Source organism: Neophocaena asiaeorientalis, unplaced genomic scaffold, assembly GCF_003031525.2.
Source record: "Neophocaena asiaeorientalis asiaeorientalis breed wild unplaced genomic scaffold, Neophocaena_asiaeorientalis_V1.1 scaffold503, whole genome shotgun sequence".
In the NCBI taxonomy this organism is placed as follows: Eukaryota; Metazoa; Chordata; class Mammalia; order Artiodactyla; family Phocoenidae; genus Neophocaena; species Neophocaena asiaeorientalis.
This window is the reverse complement of record NW_020173710.1, coordinates 1,530,198-1,547,490: the sequence shown is the minus strand read 5'-3', so window position 1 is coordinate 1,547,490 and position 17,293 is coordinate 1,530,198. Positions and strand designations below refer to the sequence as shown.

The 17,293-nt window shown below is 40.0% G+C and overlaps 1 protein-coding gene across 1 annotated transcript in view; it reads right to left on the bottom strand.

The window, feature by feature from the left end:
- Window positions 1-17,293, bottom strand: part of DOCK11 (dedicator of cytokinesis 11) — a 176,312-nt gene that overhangs the window by 25,852 nt on the left and 133,167 nt on the right. The window contains exons 40-44 of the mRNA XM_024750587.1: window positions 15,197-15,379; window positions 12,849-12,962; window positions 10,329-10,544; window positions 10,183-10,240; window positions 1,676-1,782 (exon numbers count right to left, since the gene is read on the bottom strand). Of these exons, the coding sequence (XP_024606355.1) occupies window positions 1,676-1,782; window positions 10,183-10,240; window positions 10,329-10,544; window positions 12,849-12,962; window positions 15,197-15,379 (678 nt within the window). The remainder of the gene's footprint in view (window positions 1-1,675; window positions 1,783-10,182; window positions 10,241-10,328; window positions 10,545-12,848; window positions 12,963-15,196; window positions 15,380-17,293) is intronic.

Below are 17,293 nucleotides of genomic sequence, written 5' to 3'. Positions count from 1 at the left end.
AGAGAAACCCCACACGCAGCAATGAAGACCCAAAGCAGCCAAAAATAAATAAATAAATAAAATTTAAAAATTCAATGAAAATATTTTAAAAAACAACTCATAAAGTATAAAACATGTCTCTGCCACTTTAACCTGGCTGCTTCTTATGTTTCTTAATACAATGTTAAAAAAAATTTATTTCTGTGGGGTTGCAACCCCTTAAATCTCTCCACTTTTGTTGTTTCCTTCTTTCTTTGGTCTTCACATTCCTTAATTGTAAACATCAATGTGCTTCAGTCCTTGGTTCTCTGGTCTTCGCTTGCTGTATTATCTCCCATCATCAGTGTGCTTTGGTTCTCACACAGCTACGACTTCCAGATGTGGCTCTCCAACCCTGATCTCTCTCTTTAGGTTCAGTTCTGAATTTCTAACGGCCTGATGTTATCTCCATTTCAATAACCTTCTACTCCAAATTCAACACCCATCAAAAACTGGTTTCATCATCTTCCCTGTAAAATCATCCATCCATCATTTTTCTATAATATCCAAACCTGAAATCTCAGCACTACCTTTGACTCTTCTCCCCCAGCCAGCAAGTCTTCCTCTCTTCTTCACAGTGTTTCCTGAACCTGTCACTACCTGGGTTTAGACCTGGCTGCTTCACATCTGGACTCTTAGGGCAGCCCGCCCTCCAGACTCTGCCTCCAGCCCCTATCCATCTACCTCTAATACATTTCCCACATAACCGCCAAATTAACCTTTCCTCTTCCTTGCTTTCATCTTGTCATTATCCTGCTCAAAAACCTCTGACAGCAATTCAACGTTCTAATCAATGAAGTCCAGACATTCAAAGTTTCCCAAAACCTGACCTCAACTACTACTCTTCTCTATGTGAGCCCAACGGCTTAGCCAAGATGATCCATTCACTGTGCCCCCAAACATACCTTATACTTTCCCACCTCTTAACTTTTGTCCCCGTTATCCTCCCTCTGCTAAAATGCCTTCAGGGTGTCTTCACGCTTCAAACCTCTCTCTAATCCTAACTGTCCTCTGTTCTACCTCAGCTCAAAGGCATCTCTCACCTTCAACTCTGCATGGAACATACTGTCTGTATTATTCAAATGGCACTGTCTTGCTTTTCTCCACTTCGAGCAGGTGTATTATCTCTCTAGGTAGACGTAAGGTCAGGGATCAGCCATATCTAATTATTTTATAGCTTCTATATCACCAAGTCCAAAGCCTTGCTCATAAGTCAGTGCTCAACAAATATTTGTTGAGTGATGGACAACCGAAGCTGTTTGCTACCCATATGAAGCTTGGAGCAGAAATTTTCCGTCTTGAAAATGCTTGTAAGCATCCTCTCCTTAGCTGTTACATCGTTAGCTATATTTTTTATGGAGATTTCTCCAAAGTATGTTGACGGTGATCCGGTTACTGGGAAGGTGATCTGAGGAAGATATATGGTACATTTCTAAAACCAGACATTAAGGACAGTTCCAGAGATAGGGCTCCACATTCCACACAGGGACATCTCTTCCCTGGGCAGTTTTCATGCTTCCAGTTCATCAACCCTTCGTTACCTTCCAAATTAAGTTAGCTGTAATAATTTTTTTTTTAGCTGTAATAATTTTGTAATGTAAATAAATTTTAAGAAGTTAAATTTATATAACTGGCAATGCAGGCCTTGGAGTCTTACTTCACTATAATGGACGTCCATCATTCCAGCATCTTCTTTCATTGCTCCTTCTTCATCTATATTGGGAGTAATTTTCTTGAAGGCTGAACATCCATTAGGGAATAACTCTGTGTGAATAAAAACCGGTGAAGTAAATTTATTTTTAAAAAGTGTTTTGTAAATAACAGATAGCCTTACAGGGATTAGTTACCCTAAAAATAAACACATATTTTTGTAAGGATCAAAGTCATACGTGCAATTTTCAGTTATAAAAAAAGAATTTTACAAATTATTTCTACCTACTATACATCCTACCAGTCTTTTTACCAAATGGTGAGCTCAAGTTACTTACAAATACGTTTCATTCTCTGACTATGCATCATCTTCAATGGCTACTATAGTAAATGTTTTCCTAATGTGATCTAAAAATTGTTATTAACACTTTGATCCTGTGTACGTGTATGGTCTGTCACCTAAACAAAGAGAGCATGTACTTTTCAGGTAAACATCGAATGAGCTTTTGTAGTCATCTCTAGTTCCTCACTTCACTGGAGAATTGGAAAAGTGGGTTGTTAGCCTAGCCTAGGACTTGTAAAGAGAGGCAAGAAATAAAACAGATGCCAGGGATGAAGCATCCTTAGAGAAACAGGATGGGGCGCTGGAAGAACCAGAGCTTTTGGAGTTAGACAGACCCAGCTCTATCATTAATTGTGTGATTTCAGACATGTTTATCTCTCTAGGACTGTAAAAAGTTCCATCACCTGTAAAATAGAAACAGCAGCTACCTTATAAGAATTCAGTGAAATGTAAAGTGTTTAGAACAGAACCTAACATATAACAAGTGTGCAATGAATTATTATTACCAAACAAAGCTACCAATAAATAAACTAGCTTTCTCAAGATACAATAATTGCTAGCAGCTCGTATAGTAAGTGACTGCAGCTGGACCCTGGGGAGTAGGAAGTGAGCTCAAGCTGAGAACAGCTGCTGTAGGATTGTGGACCAAATTGTTACTGTCAAGCAAGAGTATGGGTATAGAAGGCCACGTGGTTGCCCTGCAGACTCTGGACATAGGAACGTGTCCAAACGCTCCTGCTCTGGCTGCGTTTACCCCTAAGGGGGCTGTCATTTTATAGTTAAGGAAATCTTGGCTTCCTTATAACCGAATCTGCTAGGCAGTGGAAAATGGCTGGTCACAAAGGGGACAGCTTTTGCAATCTATTGTTCTACAACCTCTCTAATAGTGATGCTCAGAAATGATGACCTACTCACGACTAAATATTTGGTAAGCTTCCTGGTGTTAGAGGTTGGGGAAGGAAGAAGGAAGGTTTAAGAAAGCCGAACCTCACATTGAGGAGATTTCTCAGCATTCTGATGGAAAAAAGGGTCACGTATCATGGCTTGGATTTTGCCAACTCTTCTTCTTGTCTAAGTGAATGCTAACTAGACATACATCTTCTGGTAAGACGCTTGATAGAAAATGAGTTATCAAGTCAGCATCACACTTCTATGAGAGAGAGAGATGGGATTCTGGTAAAGGAAGAAGGGGTTATTCTGAAGCACTTTTTCAAAAATGGAGAAACCCATAGGGAGTAGTCAGTGGATTTCTGTTAGAGAAAAAGGAGAGGCAGAAATGAAAATAAGATCTACTTTGACCCAATGGACTTTAGGGCCATTTTTGTTCAAAGAAATTAGGTAATAAAAGGCACCGAAGATAGAGCATGGCATGTTTCATTTCTGAGGATAAGCATGCCTAAAATGGTCTGTTATATCGACTGCTAGGGGAATTCTATTCAAAGGGCTGGATCACAACACGATAAGGAGAATGTAAATCAGCTCATCACTTCCTTCTTCAACAGTCTTTCTATAAAAAAACAAATTCAGCTGAAGTAACCATCATGCTCAGTGCCGTAAGCTGATTTACATTTGGGTTAATATTCCTTATCTTGTCGTGGACCAGTAAGAAACCGTTCTCAGACTGGCAGTTGCGTCCATGGGACACTCTGAGTAGCAGTGCACTAGGAGAACTTTTTGAAACTCAGGAGAAAATGTCCCACTTGGTTACCTCTATGAAGTCAAGAGCTAGGCAGTTAAGGAAGAGGGCCCCAAAACTTGACTGAAGAGATAGTGTGGTCCTTAACAAAGAAAAGGGTCAATCCCTGAAGGCTTCAGGCAGCTAGGTCCACGACTGGGGGAAAAATCCTGTCTACGCTGAGGATATTATTACTTTAAGTGATTCCCAAATCTAGGGTTTCTCTAGTAGGCCGTGATTTAGGGGAGGACAAAAAGGGGCACACTCCTATTTCTGAGATCAGATGAGACTAAAGCATCTTGGGAAAGAGTCTTCCAGTGTGTACCTTAAGTAGAAGGAGGGTAAATTATGGTTCTTTTGGACTTCATTGTGTGTATCATCTGGTGTAAAGACTACTATTATGGATTTTCAGCGTCAGAGTCCACTATTCTTGCTAAGTGTATTACCTTGAGTCCTATGCCTGATGACGTTATCTCTAGCTAGAAAAGCCTATATATCCCCTTGTTTGCTTAAGTTATCAACACCCACCAAACTATCCAACACCCACCAAACTATCCAATGATAAGAGGACTCTTTTGTTTGTTAGGGTCTTTAAAATGCTCAGGGAAAATTCTGATTCCCTTTAGTCTTGTTTAGTTTAGTCTTGTTTCAGATGAAACAAGTTGCTGAATCTAGGCCAGTGTATATGTCCCAACAGAGGGAGGCACGCGTGTGAGGGCTCTCCCGTAGCTCTCTGTAGCATTCTATAACATGGTCTTGGAGGCTCTGCTTTGAATCTTTCTGGTATGTGACCTGGATTCCTGATTTTGCCCTTCATAGCTGTAGCTTCTGTATTCCTGATTGCTGTCCAAGGGAAAACAAGATGCAAACTGTCCAAGTAGAGACCACTACACCTTGAGAACAAATTGTCCCATGAAAAAAGCAGGGAGGAGTTTCGACGATGGGAAAGCAGTTCAACCCTTGATAAAATAAGACTGCTGGTCAGAAGAGGGATAGGAGGTAAAAGCGGAGGGCAAAAAGGGAAAAGGCTGTGATTGGGAAGGAAGTGGGTAAAGAAAAAGCTTTGCAGAACTTAAGCTATCAGAACCTGGGTATAAAGACTTGGCGAAGGGAACATTATCCTATAAGGCATGAAAAGAACTGACTCTATGGGAAATGAAATTCCTTTTCCCGGGGTGCTGGAGGAGCTCTACAGGCCTGAAGCTTTGCTGAACCTCGGACGCTATGTGGTGGTGTAAGAATGCAGACTTGATTCTTGTCTTCCCTGGGGGAAAACAGTTGTGCACTCTCTCAGGAAGAGAAGAGGAAGAGGTACCTAAGTCTAGGCTCCAGACAATGAGATCTAGAACATTTTGAGGTTTTCAGACAAAATAAAAATAAGGAAATTTAGATCTGTTTCTTATTACATATTTTTGGGAGTGGGAGTAACTAACACCTAGTATCACCACTTAAGAGATAACTTAGGGAAAGGGAAGAGAATGATGACCCTTAAGATCTCTGGTACAGAGAGCAGGAACTCTGGCTGCCTGAAAGACGTCTGAGGGTGGCAGTGGGACAGGGAGAACTGCACACCTCCTCCCCCTTTCCCTTTCAGTTCAGGGCCTGAAAACTGAAAACAAGGATCTAGAAATGGGCCCTCACTGGTGTTCTGTGGTCACCTCTGGAGGCCAGGGGCCCATTTCCTTGCTCGCTTAGGCAACCACCCAATGAGACAAACTATTTTTTTCTTCTTAAAAACTCTAAACAGGAAATCATGTGTCTCCAATGCATCAGCTGTAGCATTTCATTCCATCCTGATGAAAAAAAAAAGCTTTATAATGACTTGAAGAGAAATGGCATAGGACTTTGAGAAAACAGAAAAACTCTGGCAACCGATACATCAAAGATTTTGTAGATTTTGTCTTCATTATCAAGGACACTTGATAGAAAACACAGGGTCCTACAACTGCTCAATTATTTTTGTTAAATAAGTGTGTCTTAAGTATAAATAAAACTTTTTTTTTCAGTCCTGCACTCAAACGTACTTTTATTTACTCTGTGAATATCCAGGTCTTATCTAGATCATGGATTTCTCAGACTGAATGACAGGTTAACAGATTAAGTTTTTAACTTCTGTTTTAACATCAGTGGTCTACCTGGGTATAACTATCATAGCTGAATCAGCTAATTAGCAAAACCAGGTGTTTTCGATCATTGGCATGATTGAAGCTAAGGGGGGAAATCCTGAGGATTTTACTACTGCCACCATTTTAGAATACGATTTTCTAGTTTGAGTAGAATTTTCCAGGCTTAAAAATAGATGGCACCTATAAATAAATATGTAAACCTCTCCTATATTTAACATTATTATTATTTTTTTTTTTTTTTTGCGGTACGCGGGCCTCTCACTGTTGTGGGCTCTCCCGTTGCGGAGCACAGGCTCCGGACGCGCAGGCTCAGCTGCCATGGCTCACGGGCCCAGCCGCTCCGCGGCATGTGGGATCTTCCCGGACCGGGGCACGAACCCGCGACCCCTGCATCGGCAGGCGGACTCCCAACTTCTGCGCCACCAGGGAAGCCCTTTAACATTATTTTTTGTTTAAAATGCAAAACATCATTTTTTTCCTACTCAGAGAAGGGCTCTTTGATTTCTGTGAAGGATAAATTCTAAAAAAAACCTTGAAGGTATTATGAAATAAATACTTAAATGACTAGTTAAAAGCACTGTTTCCACTTGTTGAAACATGTCACATTGTTTGATGTTCAGGCTAGCTGCCTCAAGCTAATGTCCAAAAAAACCCCACAGCAATATTTAAGTTGCTATTTTCTCCAATACTATAGTTATAATTCTAAAGCTTAAGAACTGATAATGGAGATTAATAATTCTTGATTTTTGCTTAGTTTTAAGGTCTTTGCACTTGTGAAAAAAGTTCTAAGGAAGCATTTTAATACATTTAACTATTTTCAATATATAAAGGGTTTATACTCAGTAGACAAAAAACTCTTATTTCAGATTTCTACTACTGAAAAAGATGAGATTATATTAACCTGACATACCTGAAAGACACACCTAAAACTTTATTTAGTACCATGTTTAGGGCTCTCATATTTGTTAGTTTTTTGCAACTGCAGGTGTGCAATTTCAATATTTGTTTTTACTGCAATTTCTCAGGCATACCGGTGATGTAGGAAAAAAACCCTCAAACAAGGCCTTCTGATAATTAATCCCATTCTCCATTTTGAAACCACTATGTACTAAAAGGAGAATACTAGAGTATACCAATTTCAAAATATGGATTGTTCAAAAGAAATTCAGTATCAAACAGAAAGTGTTAAATTTAAAATATAAGTAAAACGAATCTACATTTTAGTCATGCTATCTGGGAAGAAAGATACATAGTTAACTGTAGGAATTCTGGAATTAAAAAACAAAACAAAACATGGTAGTGTTCTCAGAGCCAAAACCGCAGCGATGTGACTCCCACAAGATGGTTTCATTCTGCCCAAACGTCACTCATTTGACTGCCTTCAAGGAAATAGCTTGGCAATTATGATAGATAGCGGGAGATTTCTTTGCAATGTCCATTGCCAATCAATTTTTAAACCTAACTCAACTGTTTTACTATTTAAGTACAACAGTCACCAATACTAATTTTGGAAAGGGAAGCTTTCGGGAAGATTCCTGAATTAGACTTGCTGGATCCTGAGCCCCTCAAGACCATGACTCCTTTTTGTGGCCCCCTTCCACCCCTGCAACCAGCCCCAGCTCTATTGAGACATAATTGATGTCTCACACTGCGTTAAGTTTAAGGTGTATGTGTTGATTCGATACATGTATATATTGTGAAATGATTACCACAGTAGTGTTTATCACCACACATAATTACCATTTTGGGGGGAGTGAGAACATTTCAGATCTATACTCTTAGCAACTTTCAAGTATATACCACAGTACTGTCAACTATAATCACTATGTACATTAGATATCCAGAACTTACTCATCTTTTAAGTGGAAGTTTGTACCCTTTGACCAAAATTACCCCATTTCCGCTACCCCTGGCTACCACCATTCTACTTTCTGTTTCTACAAATTTGGCTTTCCAAGATTCCACGTGTAAGTGAGATCATACAGTATTTGTCTTTCTCTGACTTATTTCACTTAACATAATGCCCTCAAGCGCCATCCATTTTGTCACAAATGGCAGGATTTCCTTCTTTCCATTGATTATATGTGCCATGTCTTCTTTATCCATTCATATGGATACATTTCATATGTTTTCATGTTATTAATAAGCATCCTTTCATTTCAGCTTGAAGAACTTTTTTCAGCGTTTCTTGGAAGACAGGTCTAGTGGTGATGGACTCCCTCAGCTTTTGCCTGGGCAAGCCTTCATCTGTCCATTTCTGAAGGACAACTTTGCTGGATGGAGTATTCTTAGTTGGCAGTTGTTTTTTTTTTTCTTTCAGCACTTTGAAAATATCATCCCACTCTCTCCTGGCCTGTAAGGTTTCTGCTGATAGTATCCCATAGATCACATAGGCTTTCTTCACTCTTTTTCATTTTTCTTTTTTCTCCTCTGACTGGATAATTTCGGTTAAAGTCCGGTCTTCTAATTCAGATTATTTCTTCTGCTCGATCCATTCTGTTGTTAATACTCTCTACTGCGGTTTTTCACTTCATTCATTGTATTCTTCAGCTCCAGAATATGTTTGGTCCTTTTTTGTGAGATTTCTCTCTCTGTTTAACTTCTCATTTTGTTCGTGTATTTTCCTGATTTTGTTGAATTTTCTGTTTTATTGTGGCTCACTGAGCTTCCTTAGAACAGCTATTTTGAATTCTTTATTAGATAAATTGCAGATCTCCATGTCTTTGAGTTTGGTTACTACGAGATTATTGTGATCCTTTGGTGGTGTCATGTTTCCTTCATTTTTCATGTTCCTTGAAGTCTTCCATTGCTATCTTCACATTTGAAGTAGCAGTTACCTCCAACCAACTTTACTGACTGATTTTAGGAGAGAACAACTTTCCATCTGTCCTGCTGGGGATTCTGAGGCTTTCACAGCCCTGCTATGGACACACCTGCTCCACAGTTCTCGCTCCCTCTTATGACAGAATTCTTGAGCGTGTATGTCTTTTCTCCATCATGCAATACACCAGGCCAGGTGCTAACAGCCTCCCATTTGATCTCCCAAGGGTGATTCTAAAGTTCAAGCTTGTGGTCTCTCCCTGGCCCACTGATTCTGGCTGGTTTTCTGCACATGCTCACTAGCCATCTGCCTTCAGGAGCACGCCCAGAGATCCAGCTACAGTATGTGGTTGAGGCACATGGAGCACCAGGGGTGCCTGTGGGCCAGCTGGGTGGGATCCACAGGCTAAATGTCTCTAGCAATTTGTTGGTGGGCTTTTTGATGGAGTCTGTGATGCGGTTAGTAGGATCTGTGTCCCTGTAATGCCCTCTAAGTCCAATCTGCTGCTCTCCCAGCCTCTTCCTGCCCCCCACTCATTCAGTTCATGACTCAGTACTCTCAATGGGGCAGGAGAGAAATGGGCCTCTTTGGCAACATCTGCACTGCTGGGAAAGGCAGTACCCGCTCACATGCTCTCACTTTTCCCTGCAGAAGTCACGGTGAGAAAGTCTCTCTTGGCACTGAGCTGTGCCACCTTGGGGAAAGGGTGACACGAGTGAAATCAAACTGTTCCTCTTATCCTCTCCAGTGTATTCCAACTTGTATAATTTTTGCTCCGACAGCACGCTGGAACTTCTCCACCGGACTTCTGGACTTCCCCCAAGGCTCTCTCATCTGTGGGTGATTATCTAAAGACAGTGTTCTCCAGGGGACCCCAGACTGCAGCTGAGAGGGGCTGGAGCCAGCTCATAGGCCACTGCAGGGTCCACAGACAGGACACAGATCTGTCTGCCTATTACCTGATGCATGGGTGGGTAAAATTCCTCCCAGGTCCCTTGGCATGTGGTGCTGGGTCCCACAACTCCCACAAAGGCACTTACGTCCATGTATGGATGCCAAATTGTTGTTGAGATGGGTATACAAACGAGGGACGTCTTATAGGGCCATCTTGCTGATGTGCCAACTCCCTTTGAATACCAAGATATTGTTGCACTAAAGTGGCTGTAGAGATCTAATTTGTGGGCAGTTGTTGGTAAAGTTGAGGCAGATAGGGGAAAATAAGTGGTGTGTATTACCCACGGCTTCTCATAAGCCCTGAGAATTTAATTTGTGGCAGTCTCCCAGGGAGACAGTCTTGGAGAATAAACATTGGGCATCAGGCCTGGCCCTGTACTATTTAGCTTATTCTTGCACTCTTAATGAAAGCAGAAGGCAAATGAACAATCCCGTTTTCTTTTATAACAACTTCTGTTTAACAGTGAATAAGGCTAAAGGTATAAACACATTTTTCAGAGCTCAATCATATCACATTCACAGTTGCAAGCTACAAAGATAAAAATTCTTGTGCTAACTGAAGTTCTCCCCATCTCTAAGAACAGAAATGTCTTACTTTTTCGATGAAGAAACTCTGCAACCAAACCTGCTACGTGGACATAACACATTGCTGCCTGGAAAAGGATGACAAAGAAAGAACTGTCAGATTGCGCTCCAGGGGTTTTGCAGGGTTGTGTTTAGAACAAAGCCATAAGTAGTCACCTCTGAAAAATCTCCATTTTTTATATGAATCTTTGCCATGCTATCAAGCCAGGTTTTCCTGAGCTCTGGGGTACTTGCATAGGACTTGGCTAAGCTATACTGGAGATCAATTAGCATTTCGGGGTCTTTCTCATGCTCCTTCATTTGAGCAGTGGCCATAAGAACAGTACGGATTCTCTTGGTCAAGTCTTTAACTTCTGTGGGAAAAGCAGTTGCCTAATATCAAAACAAACAAAAAAGACATGTTTATCAATATTACCAGTATGCTCTAAGCCTAGGCATCCAATCCTGGGAATAACACACAACTTTTACCCCTTGTTAGAGATCTTGGTATTTGGTTCTTGGCTCTTGGTTCTTGGTTCTTGGCATGTGGCATGCCTAAAGGGTTTTAAATTAATTCTTTAAAATATATCTCACTAGCTCAGGCTTCAAAGGCAATGAGTTTGAGGGCAGTACATTCATAATACATAAAAGCACGGACTTCGGAGCCAGTCTACCTGGCTTTGAACCCTAGCTCTTCCACCGTGAATTCTACAGCTACGAGTGTAATCTATATTCACTTTTATTGTGTAATTTTAGTTACAACAGTAACTAAAAATTGACAGCTTACTATGCACCAGGCAGTGGCCTAGGTGCTTTACATGTTTTAAATTTTATAACAACCTTATGAATTAAGTACTATTATAATTCATTTTACCAATGGAAAACCGAGGTACACAGCAGTTAAGCGGTTTGGCCAAGTCTTGCAGTTGGTAAGTGGTAGAGACAGGATTTACACCCAGGCAGTTTGGCTCCAAAGCTAGTGATCTTAGTCACTCTTCCATACCGACAAGCATACTTATCCCATCTACCAACTACCATATACACTAAGGTGAAAACCATACTGCAAAAATTTCCAATTATGCAAATGAGAGTTTATGAATCACAGAACACTCTGAAGAGTTTAAAGAGATCATTAGCTTCTCTCAAAGTGTCTGTACCCAAAAACACGAAGTTCGAGTTTCCTCTTTATCTTGGGCACTATTAAGGAAGTCCTATTGCTTCCTATTAACCCCACTGGAGTAATCACAATTATTTGCAGGATTCAGAGAAGATGAGTAAGGGACAGGTACAGGGCTTTGGGAGCCTTTCAATGTGAATATAACCAAACGTGGAGAAAATTATTTTTAAAAGTGCCTTCTTTAAAGATGACTTTTAAAAATAATTATATATGTAAAGTCTCTTCTTATACATTAACAGAGATTCCATTTACTGGGAGAAAGCTATACTTTGTCGTACTAGAGTTTATTGGTAATGACTTCCCTACCAGGATAAAACTAAGTCATTTCAGAAATGAGTCATGAAAAAGATTTCCTATCAAGGAGGGCTAAAACAGACCCCATTTACTTTGAAAAAGTTGCTAACCCAACTTTTACGTAACGTGGAATTAAGGATGGTAAAAACTGGTAAAAATAAACTCTTAGGGTATAAGTAAAAAAATCCTAAATGACACAAGCTTTTTCTGTGCTCATGGGATTAGTTGAAGCATATACTGATCTCCCAAGGGACCAGAACTGGCTGAAAAGCAAACTTTCCCAGCCTGACAATGGCTGGCACTACTCAGTGTTTTTTTCAGTTTCAGCAACATTCCTATGGGAATATTTTTTGGTACAAAGTTTCAACACATCCCAAACATTAAGTATGCTGTGACTGTGAGCTTTTTTTTTTTCCCCCCAGATTTTACGCAAATTGTCAAATTATGCTGAAAGATGACTTTTCCCAAGAATGGGGATGATTCCTCGGGCAGGAAAAGTTCTCTACTGGCAAAGGATTCTTCTTCCCTTGTACGCATGCGTCACTGAAGATCAGAACCTGCTCTCCATGCAACAAAACAAAAAATGAATTTTCACAATGTTATAGGTCTTAAGCATATAGCTCGGAAAGAGGAATGGTGGTCAGGGTCTTGGGTTTGGCCTCAGCCAGCTGGTGCCTAAGAATGACAGCCTCGGACTTGGATTTGCCAATAAGTATCTCTGGTAAGCCCCAGTTAACAGATGATTCTTTAAACTCAGAAAAGCATCAAATAATGAATCCCTTCTGTGCCACTCCTTATCTGTTGGCAAAGGATCAGGCAGCCATTAGCTACTCTAATAGGTGAGGTTTTGTGAAATTTCAAACTCAATGCTTAATTGACCAATATTATAAATGGTAACAACTGTTAAGAAAGGACCCATTTCTTTTCTGAGCAAGTTTAAAAATCAAGCCCAGAAAAAAATTGGAATCCTATCATAACTATGTATACACAGTATAGCCATTGATCCATCCATTCAAATAATACTGAATATCCACTGTGTACCAGGCAGTGTTCTAGGTGCTAGAGGAGTAGTGGTGTACAAGACAAAGCTTTGGCTTGTGAAGCTCACATTCTATAAACTCTACACTATATAAAATTGTAAATCCAACACACAGTTTAACTTGAGGAGTGTAAGCTTCCCTGACAGTGAACGTAGTTCTAATTTTTTACTTGAAGTGAGAACATACCTTCATAGGTCTGTCACTATTTGCAAAATTACTGATAATGGATAAAGACTCCTGAAATCTCGATCCTCCGCTTAGTGCTACATCAGCTATCAGCTGGCTTACAGCAATGATAATCTGTGGGAAGAAGCAAACACCATTTTTTCAAATGTCTTTTGCACAAATGCTGCTTATTTTCATCATTGTACAAACCTATAAGCACTCATATGAAATTCTTCTTTTGAAGATCCTACATAGTTCCATCAAAATCTATTTTCTTCATACATGAGGGGTTTAAACTCTTCTATTGAAACAGCAACTTCAGAGGTTCCTAATTACAAATTTTATTGGGACTTTTCTTGGTTAGATGTGAAAAACCTTCCAAACTCATGGCACAGCTAGATCTAAAACTGTTTTCATAATTAGTGAACTAATACAATGGTGGTCAGGTCTCTACTTTCAATATGCCTGCTACGTGGTAGCTATGGCAAAGTTGGGAATAAATGACCTTTTTCTTGATGGTTTCTCATTTCTTTTCACTAGTCTATTTCAGTGTGCTGGACTTCCAACTCCAGCGCCTCAGCTCCCTTCTTTGTTTCTGACTAGGGCCTATCTAGTTTAGATAGCGGTATGTGTTATGGCATATACATTACATAACGATAGCAGTATAATATAACATAATGGTGCTTTTTAATTTCTCAGGCTCCTTTGGTTGAATGCTTAAATGATTCAGGCCAAGGTGTTAGTGGCTGGAAGCTTTACCCCTGATCTGGAGAAGCAAGATACTGTAGGAGCCGAGTGCAGGCTCTTGAGTGAAACCGCCCTAGATTCAAATCTTGACTTTATCCATTATTCACTGAGTGGGTTTGAGAAAGTTAACTACCCCTCCTGTGCCTCACTTTCCTTATTTGCAATATGGGGATGATAACAACACCTACTTTATAGAGCTGTTATGAGGATTAAAGAGATCATAATCATAATGCTACCACTTAACCACTTTACTGACCACTTAGAACCTGGTTCTAAGTCTGCACGTTTATTAATTCATTTATATTTGAATAAAGGACTTGAGAAAAATGGATGTTTTAACCCAGAAGAATGGACCCTACTGGGGAATTTTCAGATACACCAGAACACTAATTGCAGAAATGTTTTGGGGGAAGATGGTACTCAAGTGACACCTCTATGAAAGCAAATATTAGACACCCTAACATAAAATGCTGGCCCTAGTACCCAAAAGTAACTATATAGAAGATTTTTACAGGAAGCATATACTTCTATCAGATTTTCACATCACTGACGACGTTTCTAAAAAGCTGCTTATGGCTGTTTCCTCATTTATAACCCGGTCTCCAATAAACAACTGCAATGGGACAGACCAAGGCAGTGAAGACAGAAATATGACCAAGCATTTCCCATATTACGAAGAGGGCTACTGAGCCAAGAAGTCCCAATTGTTGTTTAATTCAGAGAGTTGTTTCACCAGATAAGCTAAAAAACATGGAGACGTTGAAAAACAACTGCCACGCGCTCAGTGTCTATTACGTGCCAGGTATTTTGTGCCTGGCACCACACACACTTTATTTTTAACCCTCATGATAACCCTGCAAGGTGAAACATACTTGGCCTCATTTTACAGATGAGGCAAAGAGTTAAGACAAATTGAGCATCTTGCCTAGGGTCACATAAGTACATAAGTAGCCGAGCTATGAGTTAAGCCCAGGTAGGTCCAATTCCAAAGTCCATGCTTTCTACTAAACCTTGAGACTTCTCTCCTTTTTTTACTAACTGGGCATGCTGGAACATGAAAAGTACAAGTGCTTTGTTTGTTACTTAATCATCTCGTTTAATCCTCACCACAACCTTACGAGGTAGGTAGGGATATTTACCACTATTTTACATATGAGGCAACTGAGGCACCGAGAGGCTAAGGAAGCCCTTGCTAAGGTCACACAGTGTGTGATAGTCCTGGAATCTGGAATCTATGCCCTTCACACCTATGCTGTAGAGTAGTGCTGCCCAACAGAAATATGATCTGAGTCACATGTGTAATTTGAAATTGTCCAGTAGCCACATTAAAAAGTAAAAAGACACAAGTGAATTTTAATTTATTTTACTTACCCCAATGTATCCAGAATAGCATTTCAACACACAGTCAATATAAAACAATTGAGATATTTTACTTCTTTGTACTTAGTCTTCAAAAGCCAATGTGTATTCTATATCTACAGGAGATCTGAATTCAGACTAGCTACATTTCAAGTGCTAAATGGCCACCTGTGGCTAACAGCTATTGTACTGGATTGGGTAGCTCTAGATCTTGACATAGAGGCTAAAGATTGAAAAGAAGAGGAGCTTTGGTTTTCACTGACCTGCAGATGTGTCCTCAAAAAGGTTTTCCTTTTGGTATACTCAAAGTTGTTTCTCATCAGAAGATACAAAAGTGCAGAGGCTTCATTCCTGGTTGAGCTAATCTTTGATGTGCAGCACTTTAAAACCTCATAGCAAAATGCAGCACACATGTTTACCCTTCCTTTGAAAAAGGCTGAGGGAAACTAAAGAACAGGAAAAACATAAATAAGTATCTGAAAACCCAATCATAAAAGTCAATCAACTATCAAGTGCCCACTATATTCTCACCTACAACTATGCTGGGTGCTTTGCGGATACAAAATCAACATAAGGCTAGGGCTCCGCTCTGGAGAACCCAAACTAGTTAAAAACATAAAGACCAGCATGTATTAATGACAGAACAATGCAAGTCAGTATACAAGTCTCTACAAAAATGTGAGGTACTGACTATAAGTGCTACGGATCTAAGAAAAGCTCATAATGGTCTGGAAAAGAAGATGAGTAGGTTCTCAGTAATATGTATTAAATTAATGAATGACTGAAATGATGAATGATTGATGGGTCTCAATTTGGGCCTTAAAAATGGTTAGGACAATCTGCATTACTTACTCTTTTGCTTTATATTTAAACAGTTCCTTATATTATGAACTTCCAAATGCTGAGAAAATTATACCAGGAATCTATTCAGCAAAGAAAGTTGATCTTTAAACAAAATGAGGTATAGATGAAGTGTACACACACAAACATAAACATGTACATTCTCTATTCATAAACTGTCGATCAAAATACATGCTGGCATAGAAAAAGAGTAAAAAAAGTGACTAATTCTCAAAACAGGCAAGTGGCTGCTACTTTGAGAATGTATTCACTCTGTTTTGTGGAAAATAAACTATACGTATAACATAGGCTTATTACAATCTTCCATGCTTACATGTCTAGGGAAGCAAGTAGTAAGCTGCTCCAGGGTACACAATGGATGTTTTTCAGGGAGTGTGAAGCTAGAGGGCCACCCTTTCAAAATTATTTCTTGGGAATATTGAATTTGAACCCATATTATAGGAACCTATCTTCGTTTTATCACCGTAACACCAAGTGCAATGCTATGCAGATAATTAAAGTTTAATAAATGTTTTCTAGTTGGCAATTGAAAGATCTCATCAATAGTCTCACCGGATTAAACCAAATCTTGTTGGGCAAGATACTCTAGTACGAAAATAAAGGAAGGGAAAGCGTAGCTTTAGTGTAGTTAATCCGCTGTAAGAGGTCTTCTACCGGAACTTCCCTGGTGGTCCAGTGGTAAAGAATCTGCCTTCCAATGCAGGGGACGTGGGTTCGATCCCTGGTCGGGGAACTAGGATTCCATATGCTGCAGGGCAACTAAGCCCACGCACCACAACTACTGAGCTTGCGCCCCTCAACTAGAGAGTCTGCGTGCTGCAACTAAGACCCGACACAACCAAAAATAAACTAAATAATTTTTTTAAAAAAGGAGACTTTAATGTTACATCTCCTGACTTTAAAAAAAAAAAAAAGAAGTCTTCTACCTACATCACTTCTCTGAGTGGGCAATGACCAAAATCATCAATGACCTTGTAACTGCCAATTCCCAAGGACTCCCTTTCCACCTTATCTTATTGGACCACTCTGTACTGCATAATAATGCTGAAACTCTTTTCTCCTGTGGCTTCCATGATATCCTTCTCTCCTGCCTTTTTTCCTGCTTCTGTGACCGCTCCCTCTCATCTCCTCTATAGATTCCTCTTCCATCCCCTTCTATGTTGTTTTTCTCCCTACATTCCAGCTAAACTGGGCCTTGCAGTTCCCAGAACCTCAAGCTCTATCCCAACTCCAGGCCTTTGCACGCTTGTGCTTCTCCCTAGAATGTTCCTCCTTACGCTTTTCAAACAGCTGGCGCCTTTTCATATTTCAGGTCTCATTTTAAAAGTGACAAACCTATCTAAAGTAAGGTAACTCCCACAAATCATTATTCTCTATCTCAACACCTCGGTTCCTTCCTAGAATTTGTGACAATTACTGTTTTATTTACTTGTTTATTTTCTGCCCCACCCTCCTTACCCACTGAAAGCTTCATGAAGGCAGAGACTAGGCTTCCAGGC